Source organism: Penicillium atrosanguineum, assembly GCF_028827265.1.
Source record: "Penicillium atrosanguineum strain IBT 20685 chromosome Unknown utg000003l_segment0_segment0, whole genome shotgun sequence".
In the NCBI taxonomy this organism is placed as follows: domain Eukaryota; kingdom Fungi; phylum Ascomycota; class Eurotiomycetes; order Eurotiales; family Aspergillaceae; genus Penicillium; species Penicillium atrosanguineum.
Window position 1 is genome coordinate 2,522,313 of NW_026623135.1, and position 19,859 is coordinate 2,542,171.

Genomic DNA, 19,859 nt, shown 5'->3' on the forward strand with positions numbered 1-19,859 from the left:
GATATTTGGTGGAAATTATCGTGTTCGACAAACCTAGGCAGCCAAAACTACAACCTAAGACTTACCCAGGTAGAGTCACGTTCCATCGTTGAGCCACCGCAGCCTCCATGGTCACCTCGGACATGGCCACCGCTGCAACTTCCACGATCTGATACGGGGAAAATCTCCATCAACCAGAGCACGGCTCAAGAGAGCCAATGGCCTGGTCCAGGGTTATCCACACAAGATATGGATGCCCGCGGGCGGGACGGGATACAACCGGGCTTGCCGAAACCAAGGCAGTCACGGATGAACATGGCCAGGACTGCTGATACGACAGGGTCAGCCCTAGAGCAGACTAGCCAATTGAAACCGGAAGATCCCATCACCTAGCTACATATTCCGGGGTAGCACCGGGCAGTCTAGGGTGTGTTCAAAAGCAGAGAGTACATTCATATCCACAGGTCTAGTACATCAAACATACGGTTTAGATCTTTCATACACTCAGCCCAGACTCGAAAATAAATGACATGTGTCACATTTCAACATTGGAACATAAACACGACCAGAAAGGAATTCCTCGCACGGTATGGGGAACAAGAAACGAGAGAAAAATACCAGCCGATTCAAGGGGGTATTGGGGTAACGACAAGGATCAAAATAGGAACAGGAAGATCAGATCATGGAGAGGAGGAAAAAAATCACAACGATATATGGGGCAATTGAAACGACATATCAGGCCACATTGTACTTTTTGTTTTGTTCACTCCACCGGGCATCAAAACGGAGTTATCACTATGTACGAGAAAAGCCCGCGATCAACAATCATCGTCTAGATCGGAGATCGTGGGTTGTTCACCAGGATGAGCACTGGTATCAGCACAGGTTGCCAAACCTGTAGCAGACAAATTGGAGGAGAAAAAAGGGGTTGAGACAAACAGGAGGTATCCTACAATGGCGGTCCAGATTGAGGCCATCACTGGAGCACGAGGTCATCGGCGATGACATTCTGTCAGTAGATCCGGTCCCAAGTGGTGTATCACAGGGAATGAGAAACACCAAGATACATCCTCGAAGATAACAGATCGTGGGCGCGATGGAAGGAATAAGCTCGGTCCGGCCAGCGGTCTGTCTTTCTCGGGTTGCAACCGCCCATCTCCAGTGGAGACAACCAGCATCATCCATGCAGTGCCAACGAGGCAGACAATCACGAGCAAATCCCCGACCGTCTAGAAAGTCTAGCCGGAGCCGGAGCCGGGATAGGTGTTTCAGAGAACGAGTAGGAAAGGTGTCGACATAGATGCAGGAGGGGCCTGCGTGGCTAGGTGATTAGGAGGCCTATCCGGACGGTCGATCGAAAAATCACACCAATTAACTCGGCGGAGAGGACGGGGAGATCGCCAGCCCGTCCATCAGTTTAGGTAGTGGCTTCCTGCGCGCAGTAGCCGTCTTGGACACCCGTGGAGCTCCGTGGATCATGCGGGGTTCTTTCATCAGACTAGTATCCAATTTCGCCGGTGCTGAAGATGCATGTCAGCAGGGAAACAATGGGGGAAAAGGGTTGAGTACTCACCTCTGGTAGCCACCCGGCTGTAGTCGGCAGAGAGGCCCTGCTGGCTCCGACTAGTGGGGGTGAAGAAAGTAGCGCTGGCAGTCCGCCACAGATGGTTCGAGGTATCTGACAAGAAGTCGGTGGTCGATCGGCCAGAGAAGATGGAAGTGCGGCCACGATTGCGCTTCGAAAGAACAATCTCGTCGAACAAGGCCATCTTCGAGTCCTTAGCCTTGGGGCTAGTTCGCTCTCGCTCACTGATGAACTCGTTGAAGCCCTGGGTCTGTTGCAGGACGGCAATATACTCGGCATGCTCACTAGGAAGACTCTTCATGAAGGCTTCCATGTTGAAAACATAGTACATCCCGGCCTTCCGTTTTTCACTGCTAGCAGGCACAAGGTACTTCTTATAAGTATAAAACAAGCTAGCGAAGCATCTCACGAACGCCGCGCGAATCTGATCAGGGTGGAACGCCGCATCACAGACAAGACAGACTTGAGAGGCACAACGGTTGTGGACAGTCAACTTGCACGCTTGGCACTTATACATGCCCTCCTCCGCTCGGTCATCACAGATGGTACAGACCAACTTGTCGTCCCAAGGCTGGGTCTGGAAGTAATGGCCTTCCACCCAGCAGGTTCCCTCGGCATTGTTGACATGTTGCACACTGGACGGCGGGACAATAGTCGAAGCGGCGATGGTGGATTGAGCATACACGGACGGGGCATAGGTTGACCCTTGGCCGTAGTCTGTGTTCAAAGTGGTGACTGAAAGGTTGGAGGCATGTCCGAGGAACGGTGCACTCGGGCGGCGAGTCATTCCAAGAGACGAGCTTCTTCTCGATGCAGAATCAAAATGACCGGAGCGCTTTTCACGAAGCGAAGCCTGTAACGCCATACCGGAGTCATTGCGAGACGAAGGAGTAGGCGGAGGCGGTGGGAAATAGCCCGAGGTGGGGGAGGAATTCTCGCGAGGGGAAGGAGGAGAGGCACCGGCCTTGGCCGTTGAGCTAGTTCCCGGTCGATCAGAGCCCTTGGAAGAGTATCCGCGGGAAGTAGAGCCGTGTTCCTGGCGGGCATGGAGGAAAGCATTAAAGATGGGCGGTTGGTAAGAACCCGGGACCACAGCGGTTGAACCGAATGCGGTCGAGTTGAGACCCACATACTTGGCCAGGTTTGTGGGCGGGGCTTTAGAGGTATATGATGCTGGAGTTTCCGTCAAGAATGTGTCCCATGGGTAAGTCTCAACCGCATATGCTGGAGGGCCCGTTGGAACCCTACAGCGGCCATGGTGTGGAGCGGCCAATTGCAAGAGGGATAGGAGCTTTCGGCGTTGGTGTCGAGGAAGAGGGGTAGGTTGAACGGTGCTTTCAATCATGTCATTGTCCAGATCCACTAGAACAAAGTCGTCGGTTGGCAATTCAACCTTCTCATAACGACGCTCAATACCCACAATGTACGGACACGGGGCTTCGATGGCCTGGACTAACCGAGCTGGAAGCACTGGAATCAAGACACCTGCCCACTCGATCGGGAACAACAGATCAACCAAGGCTCGGGTCGCGAGATAGAGCATGGAGGTATGAGAGGACAAGAAGATGATGCGGGACTCGGTCAAAGCGTACTCGAACAGAATCATAATGTTAGGGACGGAAAGAGTTCGGAACAGGGCATATAGATCGGTGTTGCGAGACCCAGGGAGCTCATTGGAAGCTTCCTGTCGCGCGAAGAGTCGCAAGTCTTTAATTGCAAGCTCGACTTGAGTCTTCGAAGAAACGGGGCAAAATGCCTCGGTGCAAAGGTTCATGACATAGCGCTCAAGCGGTTGCCAAAAACCCATTCGCGGTGAGCTTTGCGGGATACGCTTGACACCACCCTCGGTCATAGGAACAACAATCGCCTTGAGCCATTCCTTCCAGAAGGTAGTCATGTTGGCCTCACGGCCGAGGATACCATAGGCACGGGGAATCCAGAATCCAGTATCACCGTCCGTCAGACCCTCGATCTTTGAGGCTGCGCCGTGTCGTACAGGTCGTAGCAAATCGGTCATGAGCCCAATCTTCTCCTCGACGGCACTAATCTCGTCCTCGAGCTGCTCACGAGATTCGGAGCCTGACGGCACATTCGGCAGCTGAGCCAGAAGCTGCGAAAGCTTGGCTCGCTCCTGTGCAAGCCTCTCGCCGAGACTAGCTGCCAGCTCACGCTCCTCATCAGTCATGTTGTCCCTCCGCCATTCCTCGCAACGTTTCTCAAGCTCATCTGCAGCCAGTATGTTGAGAGGGATCCAGATAATCACGCAAATCGCATGGAGCTTGGATCCGTTGTCCGTTGTCATGGCAAAGCCGTGCCATGTAGAGCGCGGCCGCTCGTCAGAAGACACGATATTGATATCATTCGGGAAGGCAAACATCGGGACATAATCCGGGAATCTGCCACGCTGCTTGGTATCGTCTGCCATGTCTCGGGTGGGGTATCGGTCGAGCAGAACGGGTTCAAAACGTCGCTTCAAAGGATGCATGGAGGGGGAGATTTCGAGGGGTTGCGGAACGGGGATCACGGAATTGTAATTGCTGAGTCGTCTAGAAGTTCGCACGGAAGCTGCGACATGGGATTGACTGTTAACAGCTGATATTCCACGCGCAAGATAGAGCATCGGAGCGCTAGCAGTTACTCACCTTGGCGGGCAATGGATGGTTGCCTCTTCATACTGCTCATATCCCGGAATGCCATATGCCGACGAACACTGCCAATGCCGGATCTGAGCAGACCGGACCCTCCAGGGGACGGCGAATCCTCCGCAACGATCTTCTGTGTCCGGACGCGAGATCGCGGGCGGGAGTTTGGGGTAATAGCGCCAGCGCTCAAGCTCAAATCGGTCAGGAATGATTCCCGCTCATTCGCGAATTTGAACAAAGCCGAGTCGAAATCGAATTCTCCGTCAAACATGGCCGAGGCCCGTAAGGGCGACGACGCACCCTTGACGGTCACGCTACTCCGGTTACTGCTAGAACCATTGGTCTGCCCTGAGTCTTTTGAGAGAGTCGACAATCGTTGGTTGGAGCTGCGGCGGGTAGGGCCCGTGTATAAGGCTGACGGGGGTCGGGAGGCGCCCTCCGGCTTGTATTCTTCTTCAGCGTCGGCATCTTCTTGGATGGCATCGGCGAGTGCGGGGCCCGGCGAAACGGCACTGTTGATGCGATAGTCGTCGCCCAGTCGTCGGTAAGTTTCCAAGACCTCTGATCCGTCCACGCCTGCTATCCAGAAGTAGTCGGCAAGAGGGGCACCCTCCAGGGAGCTCGTAGCACTGGTCGAAGGCATCGGGGGCACAGTCGCAATCAACCAATTTACCCGAACTGGTCAATCTCTACTGTCGTCACCACATCAATTGCCGCATTCAAAGGAGGAGGAGGAGGTCGCGCGGAGTAGGGGGGACAGGGGAGGAGGAGGAGGGGTTTAGGAGTGAAGATCAATTTTGGGGTGGGTTTGATGTCGTATGTACAGCGACGGAGGAAAAAAAGGGGAGACCGGATTCAATTGAACCACACAATGAAAAAAATAAATACAGAATTTGATTTACGTGTTCCTTTGCACTGCTAGTCTAAGCTTGAATTCAAATTTCTTTTTTATTCACGGAAGCGGATGGTTGCGTAGGCCACGGTGTAATGCGATTACTAGCTGGTAAGGTGGCCGACTCTTAGTGCTGCACAGGCCAACTTGTCTCTGCACACGCACTGATCTTCCCCACTGTTCGTTTTGAATATACTGGACATGATAGGAAACTCGAATTATATTCTAAGGTTTTGGTTTCCCGGCCTTGGGCGTAAGGAATCAAAGACTGCCCCCCGCTGGTGCATAGTCACCCCGGTGCATCCTGCAGCCTCAATGCAGCCGACATGCACCGTCACTGGACAGTTTCAAAGACAGACTTCGGCTTGAGTCGCCCTTTTTACCTGATTGGGAGCCTCCCTCGGTTTGTGGGCTTTCAACTGCTTTTTCTAAACTCCGAGGATCCCCCAAAGTGAGAACTCCCCCTCCTCTAAATGCAATCTCCATGATGTCCCCACCGTGCACCATTAAAGCAGTGAACGAGTGAGCGATGCGAACTGGCAGAGAGATTGGTTCGGTGGAGAGGATCGCACACCGGTGTTCGGCTCATTGAGGGGTTTCTTGCAATCCAACCATTGGGGTTGTCGGCTATGGGGGTATTAGTGCTGGGCCCGGGGGCCGACTTGCTCGAGACCCATGGTTGAGTCTATCAGCCCGAGCCCAAGGCAAAGAGCACGATCATCCTTCAACGGTGATTTTCTCTAGGAAGGTTATAGGGGCGGGTTGTCATGGGACATTCGTGAGACATGGCGCTGCTAGGGTCGCTGATCACTTGCTTCCGTATTGTACACTGTCATTTCTTAGGTTATTTTTATCTCCTGGAAACGACCTACGGGGCTTAGTATGTAACCCATCTTTTCAGATTTGTTCTCGACGGGAAACCCGTCGGGGACTGCCGATTCATAGCATATCTAGAATTGTCTGCATAAAATATGCCCGATCGCCATACCTAAGGATTCAATCCATGGACACGAAGAGCCTCCGTGATATCCACCTTAATCTACATTCACGGATCTTACATGGAGGAAGTCGGAGTTCGAGTCAGGAGGATGTGGAGGCACGGCCTGTGCCTCTGGGGGACCCCATACCGAATGTGACGCAAGTGGAGCACTGAGGGGCGCGAAGTACTTTCAGGAACATGCTCTGTACTGCGCACACTATACGCAGTTACTGAGAACCCTAAGGCCACAACCACCCACTCGACCCCCTTACTCTGCCTATGCAGAACATTCTATCGTAGTCCGACGATTGGCACCCAGGACGCCTTCAGCCCGCCACAGTCGCACCAACCTCATTTGGAGGCTTGCAGAACCTTACATGTAGGGCTTCGGGCGTCTACGCACCGGTAGCCCTATTCGACCATGCGCACAAAGATTACAGGTTATCTCAACCAGCATTCCTCGGCCCTGAAACGGCTCCCCCAAAAAGCGGTGGAGGTCTTTCGCAGATTCTAGACCTCGTGCCATGTATCTAGACGGGCCCTAGAACCGTAGCATCCTGTACAATCAACCCTGTTATCAGCCCGATTGGGCCGTGAAGAGAATCCGGCTAATCCAGACGGTTCTTGCTGGCCCGTTCTAGACAAAAGCGTAGCTGAAAACGAGAGTTCGGGGCGATGGATCCCTGTGTTTATCAGTTGGGGATGATGGGTCTAGACTCTTCCGCCAGCAGCCTCGATCACTTACTGGTCGATCAGAGTACGGTAAACGGCGTCTTCTATGTACATACCCAAGTGACTCATGACTCCATATGTTGATTTACGGCTGACATCGCACAATGATACCAAAAATCCAACAAAACAAAAAATTACGTCGGACACAATTCGTGTCTTCAAATCTAGAACAAGCGAGATAGCAACCGGCACTCGTAATTCCGAGTGCGTGACTGCTGTGTAGCATTCATTGACATACGCGCGAGCTGCATGGCAAAGCCGCCAACCGCCACCCCCCATTCCTCCAGGCCAGTGGCGCCGGGATCCGAAGTGCGGCTCGGTAGACAGCCAACTACCATGGACGGGGAAGCACCAACGCTAACCAGTTCAAGAAAAACAGTATACGTGATTATACGGCAGTGGTGCCTTGGTTGTATGCATTCAACTATGTACTTTACTTTGGACTATCGGCCGACTAGCGGCATGATCCCTGCGGATGGCACGCTTGTGTCCTGCAACCAAGGCGGCTGGATGCACCAGCGACTCAATTGGCATGCCAGTTGTACAGCGGGGGACCCATCAGGCTCACACCGTGTTTCAAGTGCGTTTCCGGCTCATCAGGTTCCCCGTTGTGAGGAAGCCCTTGTCGCCCATTGCACCACGCCATTCGATGGACAATTGGCCCAGCGTGGCGCGGCCGTCTCGCTTAAGATCTTTCTGTAGACCCTCGAGACCTTCCTGGCGGCCTTCTTCTTGTTCCACTAAGAATGCAACCTGTAACACGTCGCGCGGGTTTAGGGTTGGTGGTGCGGATTCGGTTTCGCTCGTGTCCCAATTAAGGGATTGCGATTTGAACGGCGCCTTGGGATTCAGCCGGGTTTGCTATTGAAACGGCAGATAAGCTTTGTTCCTTGTCTGGTGTTTCATGAGGGACACAGTCTGCTTGTGCTTATGCTTACCTTGACCACGACCGCGCCATCTCCCACGTTTTCCAACTGCGCCTCCAGGGCAAAGCGGAGCAGACGCGTTTTCCCATAAGGGCCCAGTGACTTGTTTTCCACCTCCAACGGCGGAAGCTCAGATGCCTTAGTCCGCACGCTGAGACAAGGCTGCGCAACAAACTGGTACAACTTGCGGAAAGTCCGGACTCGATTGCTTGCTGCCTGGGAATCCTGGCCAAGTCTAGTCTCCGAATAGCTGACGCTGACAGCTAAAATATGGTTTCCCTCTTCCTTGAGATCGTACCTAACGATATTTTGTAAGGACTCGCCAATCTGGAGCCCGTCTGTTTGGGCCGCGTCACCAGCGGGGTCGAGTTCCAGGGTTGCGACGGACGAGGGCGTTTGCATTTCGGCCACGATACGTACCGATGTCACGGCCCGCCCCGTTTCATCGCTAGCGATTTCATTGTTTGCGCTGAGTGTGCATGCGAAAGTTTCTCCGACGTAGACTGATCCGAATGCGGGGGGAAGGGTGAGCTACTGCCAGTCAGCAGGCGGTCTAGCGGGATAGCGGAATAGCGTAATAGCTGGTGGATAGGTTGCTCACATTAGGTGTGAGTATGAATTGAGGGTCGGCTTCTGTGGATGGGTGGCTTAATGATGCCTTGGGGGAGATCTTCGTGTTGGCCGTGGGGAGAGGGGATTGATATGACAGTGAAGGTCGTGAGAGGCTGGGAGGCGTTAGGAATTTGTTGATTTGCATGCACTGATCAAGAGGGCTTCATACCGTAGAACTAGAATTTGAAACGTGGTAAGCTTCATCTGCCTGATATACTGGTGGTTTGTTGAATTCAATACCTTTGAGAGAGACCGCATGGGGTTCCTTGGGGGTGTCCGCGCTCGACGCGGCTCGCGGACGTGCCATCATTGCGTAATAAATTCAGAGTGGCTTGACGGGAATTATGATCGATATATTGCAGTCCCTTTGGGCATTGCAGCTTCTCAACAAGTCATCTTGACGATCGTGAGGGAAGCAGTTGTCTCGCATCAACCCGATAGCGATAGCGAAGCTTCCCCGCCAAACAGTGCAAACACACCAAACATGGCAAACGTTCAGGCGTCCACCGTATACATGTACGGCTATGCGTGGGCATAGCTAGAAGGCTCTCGAAGTTTCGTGATAGGTATGCGGAGACGCAGCTTTTTGAAATGGGCCGGGGACCTCAGCTGGAGATTTCGAGTCTTTATGACAGTATCCGCCCGCTTGTTACACAGTTTCTTTTTCCAATGCTACGAAGAAGATAGAAGTAAATCCCACCTACTTCTTAGTACATATGTTGTCGAGGCCAGACTATTGAGTGACTGGAGAGTATAATTCTTGAACCTGGCCACTTTTCAGTCTTCAGTTTCTTGTACAACTTTGAGTATGACTCATTCCCGCATGAGACATCCCGACCAGGATCTATATCGCGCCTAGTTGACTTGTGGTCGATCCTTTAAGACGTTTAAAGACGCTCAAATTCCCCATCAAATATTGCCGTCAAATATTGAACTTGAATCCATCATCCATACTTCTCCCTTTTTTTTTTTTTTTTTTTTTTTTTTAAGAACATGTCTACCACCAATATCATAACAGGCAGCTGTCTCTGCCAGAAAGTCCGATACGAGGTGACCGGGCCCCCCAAGATGACACTACTTTGCCACTGTGCCAACTGCCGCAAAGTGACAGGATCCACTTACATGGCTAACGCACTTTATCAAAAAGATGTGGGTTCTCCTGAAAGATCCTCAACCACCCATATCATTGAAGCTAACATCTAAGTAGCAACTTCACATCATATCTGGAGAAGATGTCCTCAAAGTTTACAAAGACAACAACACAGAGTCAGGAAACACTGTCGCTCGGACATTCTGCTCTAACTGCAGCTCGCCATTGTTCGCCAGCGGAGACTCGAACAGGACTGTTGCTGATGTAGTCGCCATTACTTCCGGGACGATGGATTTAGGTCCTTCGAGGGGAGACTGGGCACCTCAATTCGAAGTGTATTGCAGAAACCGGAGGGAGTGGATTACACCTGTTGAAGGAACAATGGGGAGTGAGGCTTTGGAAGTCTTTGGTCCGTCTCAAGTGGAATGAGCGTGTATTTATGACAAATATTTGGATAACTGCTCAATTGAGAAATCGACATATGTTTAAAACTATGACCTCGATCACTACACGGTTGAGGTAGCTAGTGCTGGATAAAAATCGGTTGAGAATGAACAAGAATCACGTGTCTACCGGGTATTTAGGTGTGGTAAAGAATGGGCCTTTGTTCTAGGGTTTATCTTATTCAAATCTGTCATTGGCGTCGACGTAGTGACTTCGACTCCACAAGGCTCCATAGAAATAGCCTTCTGGGGGTGTTTTGAATGCTTAAATATATAACTATTTGGTCCGAAAAGTCAAGTTAGAGAAAAACACCAGGAGTGGAAAGGTAGAAGGTGAAAGGAAGACAGGTTGAAGAGTTGAAGCCTAAAACACCAAGGTCGTAAATCAATACAAAAGGGGTATACAGTTTCGTTCCAGATTGTTTATTTCAAGAGGATCATAGGCAGCCTAGTAAAAGATACAGGCTCGAAAGTCAGTAGAACCCTGTCGACGAACTGAGCAAAGTCAAGTCTGAGATCCCCTGTGGAATAACCTCTTTTGGTCCTGGATTCATCTCATGAACCATTTCTCTCTTCTTTTCATACGCCTCTTGTCATTAGGCTCCTCGACTGTAATCGAGTGTAGATGTCGGCCATACTTTCAATGACCAGGTGGAGCCTTTGGGTGACAGCCCCGCTGACTAACAATGCAAACAACCGTGTCGACTCCGAATTCACGCTCTTTCCCCCTGAATCGATTATTCTATTATAAAGGAGAAAGTTGGAAGCCTTCTTGTTGAGACACTTCCCCAAGGGATCAGTCGGCGCCTTCTGCTTTCCCAAAGTCCACCTGTGACGTCACACATCACAGTTATCCCGCTCTGAGCGTTTGATAAAGGAAGACAGCTACCTATCGTTCAATTCGGGTTTTTAACTTTCTCTCGTCCTTATAAGTGCTTTAGTTCATCCCCCATCCCTGAGGTACCACAACTCGAAGGCTTTGACATGAAGCCTTCAAACGATGCGCCTCGGGCTCGGGCTCCAAGAGCTCCACCCCATGGGAGTATGAACTCGCAGACATCCCGAGTCACCAAAATGCAAAGTGCCCAGTCATCTCCCATGAAGAATCCCCACAGAAGAAGGCCCACAACTCAAGCAGCCCGGGCTCCTGACGCCGAGCTCATCGAACTAACGAACGATGCTCCTGCAAGTGCCAAGAAACCGCAAGACCAGGGTAGTTCCAACGAGCGTCGAGCACGCAGGTGGCGCGATCATCCTCCTCAGTCTTACTTGGAGCGACTGGAACGAATCCGTCAGACAAAGTTTGCATATCACTCGGCCCCAACTTTGGTGGTATTTATCAGCTAACACTTTTATTGAGAATGATCGTCATAGAACACTCTGTCGGTGGTACTCACGAGTGCCCAGAGATTTCCTTCGATGTTGTCGGGTCAACTGGCAACATCTACGAGGTTGTCATCAGGAAGGAGCCGGTCTGCAACTGTCCCGATGGGCTCAAAGGCAGCCAGTGCAAGCACATTTGCTACAGTCAGTCTCCAACAAGCCTCGCCCTCCTTTGCAATGGCGGACCAAATATATCTATTCATTGTATTTTTACTGATCGTGTATAAAGTGCTTTTCCATGCCCTCAAAGCGCCTTCTCATCTTCAGTACCAACTCGCCTTCCTGCCCTCGGTAAGTGGCAAGGCTGCACTCGTGTTTGGGGCTCAGGAATGATAAACTAAGCCAATTGAAAAGGAGCTCCGTGAAATGTTCGAGGAATCCCCCCTCAGCCGAGTCGATGCCACCAGCACCGAAGGCACTGACGGCAAGCGCAAGCCTTTGGAAGGTGACTGTCCCATCTGCTTTATGGAATTTGAACCCAACGAACAGACCGTCTGGTGCAAAGCTGCATGCGGAAACAACATCCACAAGAAATGTTTTGAACAATGGGCAGCAGCCTCGCGCGAAAACGGTGTTCGCTGTGTCTACTGGTAAGTTCGAACACACACACACACACACATAAACACACATCGACTCCACAGAATTAACAATATGACAATCCAGTCGCACCCCATGGGAATACGCAGGCGAACAGATCGACATCAAAAGCTTAAGAGCCTCTAGCGATTGCATGCATGAAGGCTATGTCAACGTGGCGGATCAATTTGGCCTGTCTCGAGAACGCGGTACGGAACCATCTTTGTAGCTAGGCCTCCAACGCCGAATGGGCTTTCTGGTTGCAATGACTAATACTTATCGTGATGAACAGACTTTTCCGTCTACTCACCTTTCTCGACTGCCCGATGGTCGTCCTACTCTTCGCGGCGTGGTGCCTCTGAGCGGTACCATGACGATGATGGAAGTCTGTGATTTTTTATGGCGCTATGAATGAACCAGGCGTGGTTGCTACTGCCGATATTGATGTTCTTGAGGTCGGGGCTTGGGGGGAGTTTGCGTTCCATGATACTGGGTGTTAGGTTGACGTTATGGCACTGAGATACCCAACATGAATATCGTTTGTTATTATGAGAATTGTTTGTCTATTTGCAGCTTTTATCTAGGCTACACTGTAGTGTGACCACCGTCAAAGAAGACATTTGGCTCGAATTAGCAGCATAAGCTCATAAAAATGATTAATGTCATTGCAAAAATGCTAAGTATGGGGTATCATAGCAAAGGCCGTCAACAGACCCAAATCCCAGACGCCACATGAAACAAACTGGTCAACGGAATTGTGAAGTTAAGCTTCCTTCTGAAGCCTCTTCCCACCCCGAACAACGGCCATACTGACGCCTTCTTCGCCTGTCATCCAGGATGGCATTCGCTTGGGGTCAATAATGCCCAGCTCAGCAAGCTTGCGTATTCCACCAATAACATCCGAGCCGGTAAAAGTAAGCGATACCGCAGGCAAATTGGAGCTGTTTTCATCATCCTCATCGTCGAAGGTAGGCTGATCCAGAAGTCGAACATCCAGACGATCCAACGGTGCTGGTGCTAGTGACCCGCCCGCTGTTCCAAAGCGACCCTGCACAGCCAAGCGTCGCTTCTTAGATGTCGGTGACAATGTACCAGGGTTGGTATCTGCCGCTTTGCGTTTTTTCGACTCATGTGCCTGGTCGGCACTAATCTCATTCTCTTTATTTTCAACAGTCGCCTTCCAACTGCGCATATGCTCTTCCGCCGAGACTGTATTCGAGAGACGCGGATCCAATGGACTCCCTTCAAGAGCCGAGTCGGCAAAAATGCTGAATGCACCATTCGCAGAAGTTGATCTGCCCGGCCCGCGAAGTGCAAGGAGGGTAGGTAGGTTCTTTGCGGCTAATGATGTTGGTTTCAAGGTATACCGTTCCTGCGGCCGAGAGAGTGCCTTGGGAATCGCATCGCGCACAAGACGCTGTAGGCTTCGAGGATCTGTCGCCACGGAACTTGTAGTCGGACCTGCTTGTTTGGAACCTGTTGCTGTGATGGAGGTGTAAATGTAGGGACAACTGTCCGGGAATGCGACGTAGATGACACGCGAGGAGTCGGCGAAGATCTCGGGAGCTTGGCGAGGTGATTGATAGGGTGAGTCGATTATGAAGATTCGTAGGATTGTAAGAGGGAGAGTTGATGAGCGGGCTAGGTGGTAGTGTGCTTTCACTAACGGGGCGATCTCTTGCTGGAGACCTTTCACGAAGGTTGCGGTTTGCATGCGAGGGACGTTGTTTGACCAGTCGTCGGCTTTTCCTTTCTCGATTGGCTTTTTTCTTGCGTCGATGCGACTGAGCTCGAGGGCGGTCCATCGTAAACTGGCTGGGTGGTTGTCCATGTATCGAAGGTCCGCCATTGCGAGCTGTCGCAATGTGATGCCTTTTCTCCAATCGCCCTCGAGCATACGCTCGAGTACTTCACGCTTTCCACCCTTTCGATCTTGTAGGTCTTGGTATGCATTGCGAACTTCTTCAATTGTTTCGGCGGCGGGGTACGGTAGAGTGTCTTCGTCGTCGCCGCCATTCTCTTCATCGGCTTGTAGATATGGCGGGAACGATGTGATATTCCGATCATCGAGCCATGTTAAAGCGAGCCCTAGTAGCGCTTGCCGCGATAGCTTGCCGAGAGTTTTTGCGAGAGAGGGTGTTGATGAGGGAATGCGTAGGTTGTTTGGGAGACTGGCTGTTGTTGGCGCGCGGACTGATTTCGGGCGCGCCATGACAGGCGACCAGATGTTTCAATACAGAGATGCACAGTCTTGTATTAATCAGTGGTATCGCATGATGTGTGGTGCACTTCTCGCATTGTTTGTTCTTCAGTTTGAATTTCACGCGTAGAGCATCAACAATGTCACGTGCTGATAAGCACGCAGCTTTGTCACGTGTGTTCTTAATATAGAGCCACGATTCGAGTTCTGTGTTCTAATTCTTTTGTTCCATTGATACATCATTATGGACAGATATATTTTATGGGTTCTCTTGATCTGATCAAATTAACAAACAGCTTAGACAGCATTTGATGCCCACACTTGACATACTAGTGAACTGTCACTCGTGCGCCCGTGCATCGGGTGCATGGCATATAGTATTTCTTGCCCCTAGCAGACAATGACTAAGACTATGTCCCCCCACGATATATTCTCAGGCTGTAACCTTCGATGTCCGCGTCAGGATGCTTAATAATTGTCCGGAGAAATCGGGAGAAGCAGGGAAGTGACGGTGCCAGGGTATGACTCGACGATGACTTAACCCCGATTTGGCTGTGCCCTGCTACGCTTACAAACGCGGGCTTCGGGAATCCGCCAATTACAGTTGCAGCAGGCGCCGAGTTCGCCGTAACAAAAAAAAACAATGAGAGCCGCGCTTGTCGCTGGAATTGCGACCATGCTCGTATAATGCCACCATAGTTCGACTAAAAAGAATTTGATAGGGGACGAGGCATTAGATTGCACCTAGATGTGTGTGAATTGCCCTCGTGCCCTCACCCGTTAACCCCATTTGGAGGAACAATCCGGTGTGGGTCGAAGTGGGTTGCCTCCGATCTTCGGCCACCCGGAAATTGACCCTCGCGGTAGATGGAGTCGGCTGTGCGACTCTGGGAGTTTTCTAGGATCGTGACAATGAACTGTTCTCAAGAGTATAATGAAACGCTGTTTTAAGGTAGCAGTGAAATAGAGATTTATAATCTGATTAGAATGCAGAAAATAGAGCATCAAAAACGAACCCCGGGAATGATCATCGGGAGAAGATTAATCAGCGCCCCCTCGCCCTCCCCCCACCTGCAAACCACCTCAAACTCAAAGAGAAAACCCACTTTGTGGTCCCAGGCCCTAACCTGCGTTACCCTCCTCCCTTCTTCATCTACCCACCACCGTATCTGATTCCATATCGACATTGGAATCGCCTTTCGAAACACCGCCCATCCCGAACGATTCACCCGGGCACCAAAATTGACTTCGCCACGACTTAAGAGCCGCATCCGGCGCGCCCGAGCCACCTCGAATCACTCATCGTGAACGCGAAACCCTCAAGTGTCTGCGCGACACACAAAAGCGAATCCGAATCACCAAATACAAAAGTCAACCCGAGTTGACCAATCTTCATCATGGCCGGCTACAGTGGGCGCCGCGCGCCGAACTTTTCCCAGTATCTCGATGATCTGAACACCATTCCCTCGCCCTACGACCAGGCTCTGCAGCAACAGCAGCAACAGCAGCAGGACACCATCAACTTCGATGAGGAGTTGGCTGTATTCACCAATGCCGAGTTCTTTGATTTCGATAAGTTCGCCAACCTGGACCTGCCTACTTTCGATGGCCTGGAGGACAAGAACGCTCAGGTTGAGTCTGAGGACCAGACACAGAATCCGGATATGAAGTTCCTGGACTTCTTGAATGGTAAGTGAGGGGTGCTTTTGATTTTTATTGGTCGCGTCGCTGGTTGGTGTTTAATACTGCCCGAGTTTCCCCTACATCACACCATCCCGAGCAACCTTGTCCACGGTCCATGCGCGCAGGGATCCATCTTGCATGGCCCTATGTATGACACTCTGTGACTCTTTGCCTCATTGGCTGCCTGATCATCCACTTTCTATGATCGTGGGCCACTTCGCGTGTCTTGGCTGGATGTCGTCTTTTGGACGCTCTATGAGCCTTCGATCGGCCGTGCACTATAACCAGATCGGACCCTTACGAGAAATTCTCAGAACGCTGCATGCAATTGAATTGTGGCGCACCCAGAGATTTTCTTTCATCCGATCTGTGTGCGGCAAGTGGTCCTAGCATGATGCCCCCCCCTCCTCTATTGCGCCACTTCACGTGATTGTAGAGAGTGGCCTTGCTATACCGAGACTCGTGCAGCCTGCATCAGCTTACACAGCATGCGACGCGACCATGCATATGCAATTGTATTAAACATGATGCTAACTGAAATGCAGCCGATGGATTGGGCACTATCACCGACTTCCAGAACGACCTCAATGTCCACCCACAGCCTGTGCCTATTCAGAACACATCCTACCAGGTTGCCCCTCAAACTACCACTTCCCTGGCTGCGCCCATGACTACCCATCAAACTGTGGCTCCTGCTCCCGCCCCCAACATGTCCGCCGCTGCCTCTGCCGCCGCTGCCGCCGGCCCCAAGCGCAAGAACACCCAGAAGTCCACCCAGGCCAGCGCCGAAGAAGCCGCACGCAACATTGCCGAGGAGGACAAGCGCCGACGCAACACCGCCGCCAGCGCACGCTTCCGCGTAAAGAAGAAGATGCGCGAGCAGGCTCTTGAGAAGACCCTTAAGGAAAGCAACGACAAGAGCGACGCTCTCGAAGCCCGCGTCTCCCAGCTCGAGCTCGAGAACCACTGGCTCCGCGGCTTGATCATGGAGAAGAACGGCAACGAGGAGCGCGACGAGCAGGCCGAGAAGGCCATCTCTGACATGTTCAAGGCATTCATGGCATCTCAAAAGACCGAGTCAAGTCCTTTCGCGTCCAAGCTTGGCGTTGGCACCAGTGCGTAAGCACCGCCATAAAAAAGTAAAAAACAGACAAAATCACCAAAAAAAAAGCCTCAACGCCGTCTGATTTGATACAATTAACTCTTACCCCTGCTGTTCATGACTCCCGACAGTCTTCTTCTTGTTAATAATGTTTTGAGCGATCTTATTTTACTTTCGCAGCAGCCAGAGCTACTTTTGGTAGTGTCTGCGAATACGGGGATGGCCACAGGCCATGAGTGATGATGATTGCAATGCAGTTTCAATAGACACTTCTATCCACAGCATTGATCTAATCGTAAGCTTTAGCGAAGTATCGCCGCGTCTTCGGACCCATAAAGCGTGTTGATATTAACGTATTAAAGTCTGAATATGCCACAGCTCCGGGGCATATCAATGAGGTGAATTCCACATACAGCAGCCAGATGTATGCGGTTGCTACACACTTTCCCTCTTACTACGCCATGTCGCGTCTCTTGCAGAAGATCAACGAAAACTTCCAGCATCGGAAGGATAGTTCCCTCGCCATGCAGACTATAGCCAAGCCAAACCACGAAAAATTGGCGAATGAAGCCACGGCATGGGATTTGTAACAGCGCTGTACTTGAATGATCAAAGAGGTGGCATATGACAAGGAAATGGAGAGTTCGAGTGATGACTCGTGAATTAAATGATGGATCTTCTTTGTGTGAACTATGCAGCAAGATCTATGTTGGAAACTGAGATTGAGGTGATTGTTCCTCACAGGGGCTGCAAGTAGATTGCAAAGAACAGTGACTAAAATAGCCATTCCTCTTACTGACCTGTCCAGCTCCTTCTCCTGACTCGTACTTCGCTTCACTCCTCCTCATCCCACATGTACCCATCACCCACCTCGGCATTCGATTCGAAAAAAAGGGCCATTCACTGAGCGATGACCTATCCAGGAAACCAGTTTGCCCATCACGACCTAGCTCATCCCGATCACCAGGTCCACCCAACGGCGGGATAAAAGTCTCCGGGGGCCCCTGCATCGATCGACAGCGCTAGCCCTGTCACTCGACTGGGCTGAGTGCAAATCCCCGTAAACAATCTCCTGAGTTTCACCGTTTAGGCGAATGATTGTCCTTCCTCGCGATGTCCTGACAGGTGCTTTGACATTTCTCGCATCTACCGGTTTAATCGAACCGTTATTCTCCACGATGCAGCCTCCCTTGTTTGGCCTGTTGGCTGGCTCATTTCCAACACATACCCGTCTGGGAAAATGCAAGTCGGATTCTCTAAGCCGTGCCGGATGTAAAATGGAGTCTGTTGATGTGTGATGAGACGCATGTCTCGAGATTTACTCGTCAGTGCAATTCAGTAAATAATGCTTACCACCTGATCCTTGTCAGCAGTGTTTCACTTCGAAAAACTGAGCATTGAATTGCCTGATTTTATTTCCTGCTTCTGTCATCAATGGCAGTCCTCAGGAATCTTTTGTTGACTGTTGGTGCTGCATCGGCAGCCGTCGCGAGCAGCAGTGACAATTTGAAGTCGTGTCTCCAGTATGCCTTGACTGACAGTGGCAGCGTGGCATTTCCTGGAGACCCGTTCTATCAGATTTCTGATGTGAAGGTGTACAACTTGAACATTCCTATCACTCCAGCTGCTGTTACTTTCCCCACGTCATCGCAGCAAGTTGCGGCCATCGTCAAGTGTGCAGCAGACAATGGGTACCATGTCCAGGCTAAAAGCGGTGGCCACAGCTATGGCAACTACGGTACGTAAGCTGTCTCGACCTAATCAGAATGGAAGGGAATGAATAGATTGACATGTCGATAATCATAGGCCTCGGAGGAACCGATGGCGCCGTCGTTGTGGACCTTAAGCATCTGACGCAATTCTCAATGGACAACACAAACTGGCAAGCAACCATTGGAGCTGGAACCTTGCTTGGAGATGTGACACGACGCCTGCACGATGCGGGAGGACGGGCCATGTCCCACGGAACCTGCCCCCAAGTTGGATCGGGCGGACATTTCACAATTGGCGGGTTGGGCCCGACCTCACGGCAGTTCGGCGCAGCTCTGGACCATATTTTGGAGGTGGAGGTTGTGCTGGCTAACTCGAGTGTTGTGCGAGCCAACAAAGATCAAAATCAGGACATTTTGTGGGCTATCAAGGGCGCCGCTTCGGGCTTCGGCATCGTTACCGAGTTCAAGGTGCGGACTGAGCCTGAGCCTGGCACTGCTGTGAAGTATGAGTACAGTTTCAAGATTGGGACAACTGAGCAGCGAGGTAGTCTTTTCAAGAACTGGCAGGCTTATATGTCTAACCCTAACCTGACTCGGAAGTTGGCTTCTACTTTGACTCTGCTGCAAGACAGTATGATCATCACAGGAACCTTCTTCGGCACACAAGAGGAGTACGACGATCTGAAGATTGGAAGCCAATTCCCTGGTGCTAATGGCACTGCCGTTGTTTTCGAAGATTGGCTTGGTCTGGTGGGTGACTGGGCAGAGGAAGCTGCCTTAGAACTGGGCGGCGGCGTCGCAAGCAACTTCTACTCGAAATCTTCATCCTGGACGCCCCAGACCCTTATGTCATCCGAAACCATCGACAAGATGTTTGAGTACATCGACCTTGCTGATAAGGACACCCTTCTATGGTTCCTCCTCTTTGATTTCCAGGGAGGCTACACCAGTGATGTCTCAGCCGACACGACTTCATATGCTCATCGCGACGTTCTCTTCTGGCTGCAGTCCTACTCAATCAATCTGCTGGGCTCTGTTTCGCAGACTCAAATCGACTTCTTGGACCAGGTCAACAAGATTTGTACCCCTACCGATACTCCCTATGCCGCTTATCCCGGCTATGTTGATCCTCTCATGCCTAATGGTGCCGAGGCATACTGGGGTTCCAACCTGCCCAGACTGCAAGAGATCAAGGCGGAGATCGATCCCAAGAACGTGTTCAAGAACCCCCAAAGCCCACTGCCCGCATAGGCTCCTTCGGGGACCGCGTTGCAAACACATTGAAACCGTTGTCGAGGATATATTCACTTGTATTGATATAAT

General features: G+C 51.3%; 7 protein-coding genes across 7 annotated transcripts; 4 read left to right on the plus strand and 3 right to left on the minus strand.

Annotated features, from left to right (window-relative positions):
* Nucleotides 1-1,350: 1,350 nt before the first annotated feature.
* On the minus strand, nucleotides 1,351-4,849 carry N7443_004382 (dDENN domain protein; the record flags this gene model as incomplete). Its single annotated transcript, XM_056884438.1, has 3 exons — nucleotides 1,351-1,499; nucleotides 1,553-4,129; nucleotides 4,207-4,849. 3 exons carry the CDS (start codon nucleotides 4,847-4,849, stop codon nucleotides 1,351-1,353), a joined length of 3,369 nt encoding a protein of 1,122 aa, XP_056742716.1.
* A 2,536-nt stretch (nucleotides 4,850-7,385) lies between these two features.
* Nucleotides 7,386-8,657, minus strand: N7443_004383 (trafficking protein particle complex subunit 13; the record flags this gene model as incomplete). The annotated part of the gene is made up of 5 exons (XM_056884439.1): nucleotides 7,386-7,670; nucleotides 7,748-8,266; nucleotides 8,337-8,460; nucleotides 8,517-8,523; nucleotides 8,588-8,657. The coding sequence occupies 5 exons, from the start codon at nucleotides 8,655-8,657 to the stop codon at nucleotides 7,386-7,388; spliced, it is 1,005 nt and encodes a 334-aa protein (XP_056742717.1).
* Nucleotides 8,658-9,340: 683 nt separating this feature from the next.
* Nucleotides 9,341-9,866, plus strand: N7443_004384 (GFA family protein; the record flags this gene model as incomplete). Its single annotated transcript, XM_056884440.1, has 2 exons — nucleotides 9,341-9,496; nucleotides 9,555-9,866. 2 exons carry the CDS (start codon nucleotides 9,341-9,343, stop codon nucleotides 9,864-9,866), a joined length of 468 nt encoding a protein of 155 aa, XP_056742718.1.
* Nucleotides 9,867-10,954: 1,088 nt separating this feature from the next.
* On the plus strand, nucleotides 10,955-12,232 carry N7443_004385 (Bcebp4; the record flags this gene model as incomplete). The annotated part of the gene is made up of 6 exons (XM_056884441.1): nucleotides 10,955-11,181; nucleotides 11,241-11,407; nucleotides 11,493-11,554; nucleotides 11,618-11,853; nucleotides 11,927-12,048; nucleotides 12,132-12,232. The coding sequence occupies 6 exons, from the start codon at nucleotides 10,955-10,957 to the stop codon at nucleotides 12,230-12,232; spliced, it is 915 nt and encodes a 304-aa protein (XP_056742719.1).
* Nucleotides 12,233-12,602: 370 nt separating this feature from the next.
* On the minus strand, nucleotides 12,603-14,051 carry N7443_004386 (CENP-N/CHL4 family protein; the record flags this gene model as incomplete). The annotated part of the gene is made up of 1 exon (XM_056884442.1): nucleotides 12,603-14,051. The coding sequence occupies one exon, from the start codon at nucleotides 14,049-14,051 to the stop codon at nucleotides 12,603-12,605; it is 1,449 nt and encodes a 482-aa protein (XP_056742720.1).
* A 1,385-nt stretch (nucleotides 14,052-15,436) lies between these two features.
* Nucleotides 15,437-16,845, plus strand: N7443_004387 (putative bZIP transcription factor (MetR); the record flags this gene model as incomplete). The annotated part of the gene is made up of 2 exons (XM_056884443.1): nucleotides 15,437-15,728; nucleotides 16,268-16,845. The coding sequence occupies 2 exons, from the start codon at nucleotides 15,437-15,439 to the stop codon at nucleotides 16,843-16,845; spliced, it is 870 nt and encodes a 289-aa protein (XP_056742721.1).
* A 1,413-nt stretch (nucleotides 16,846-18,258) lies between these two features.
* On the plus strand, nucleotides 18,259-19,787 carry N7443_004388 (FAD-dependent oxidoreductase; the record flags this gene model as incomplete). The annotated part of the gene is made up of 2 exons (XM_056884444.1): nucleotides 18,259-18,562; nucleotides 18,631-19,787. The coding sequence occupies 2 exons, from the start codon at nucleotides 18,259-18,261 to the stop codon at nucleotides 19,785-19,787; spliced, it is 1,461 nt and encodes a 486-aa protein (XP_056742722.1).
* Between the last annotated feature and the right edge of the window lie 72 nt (nucleotides 19,788-19,859).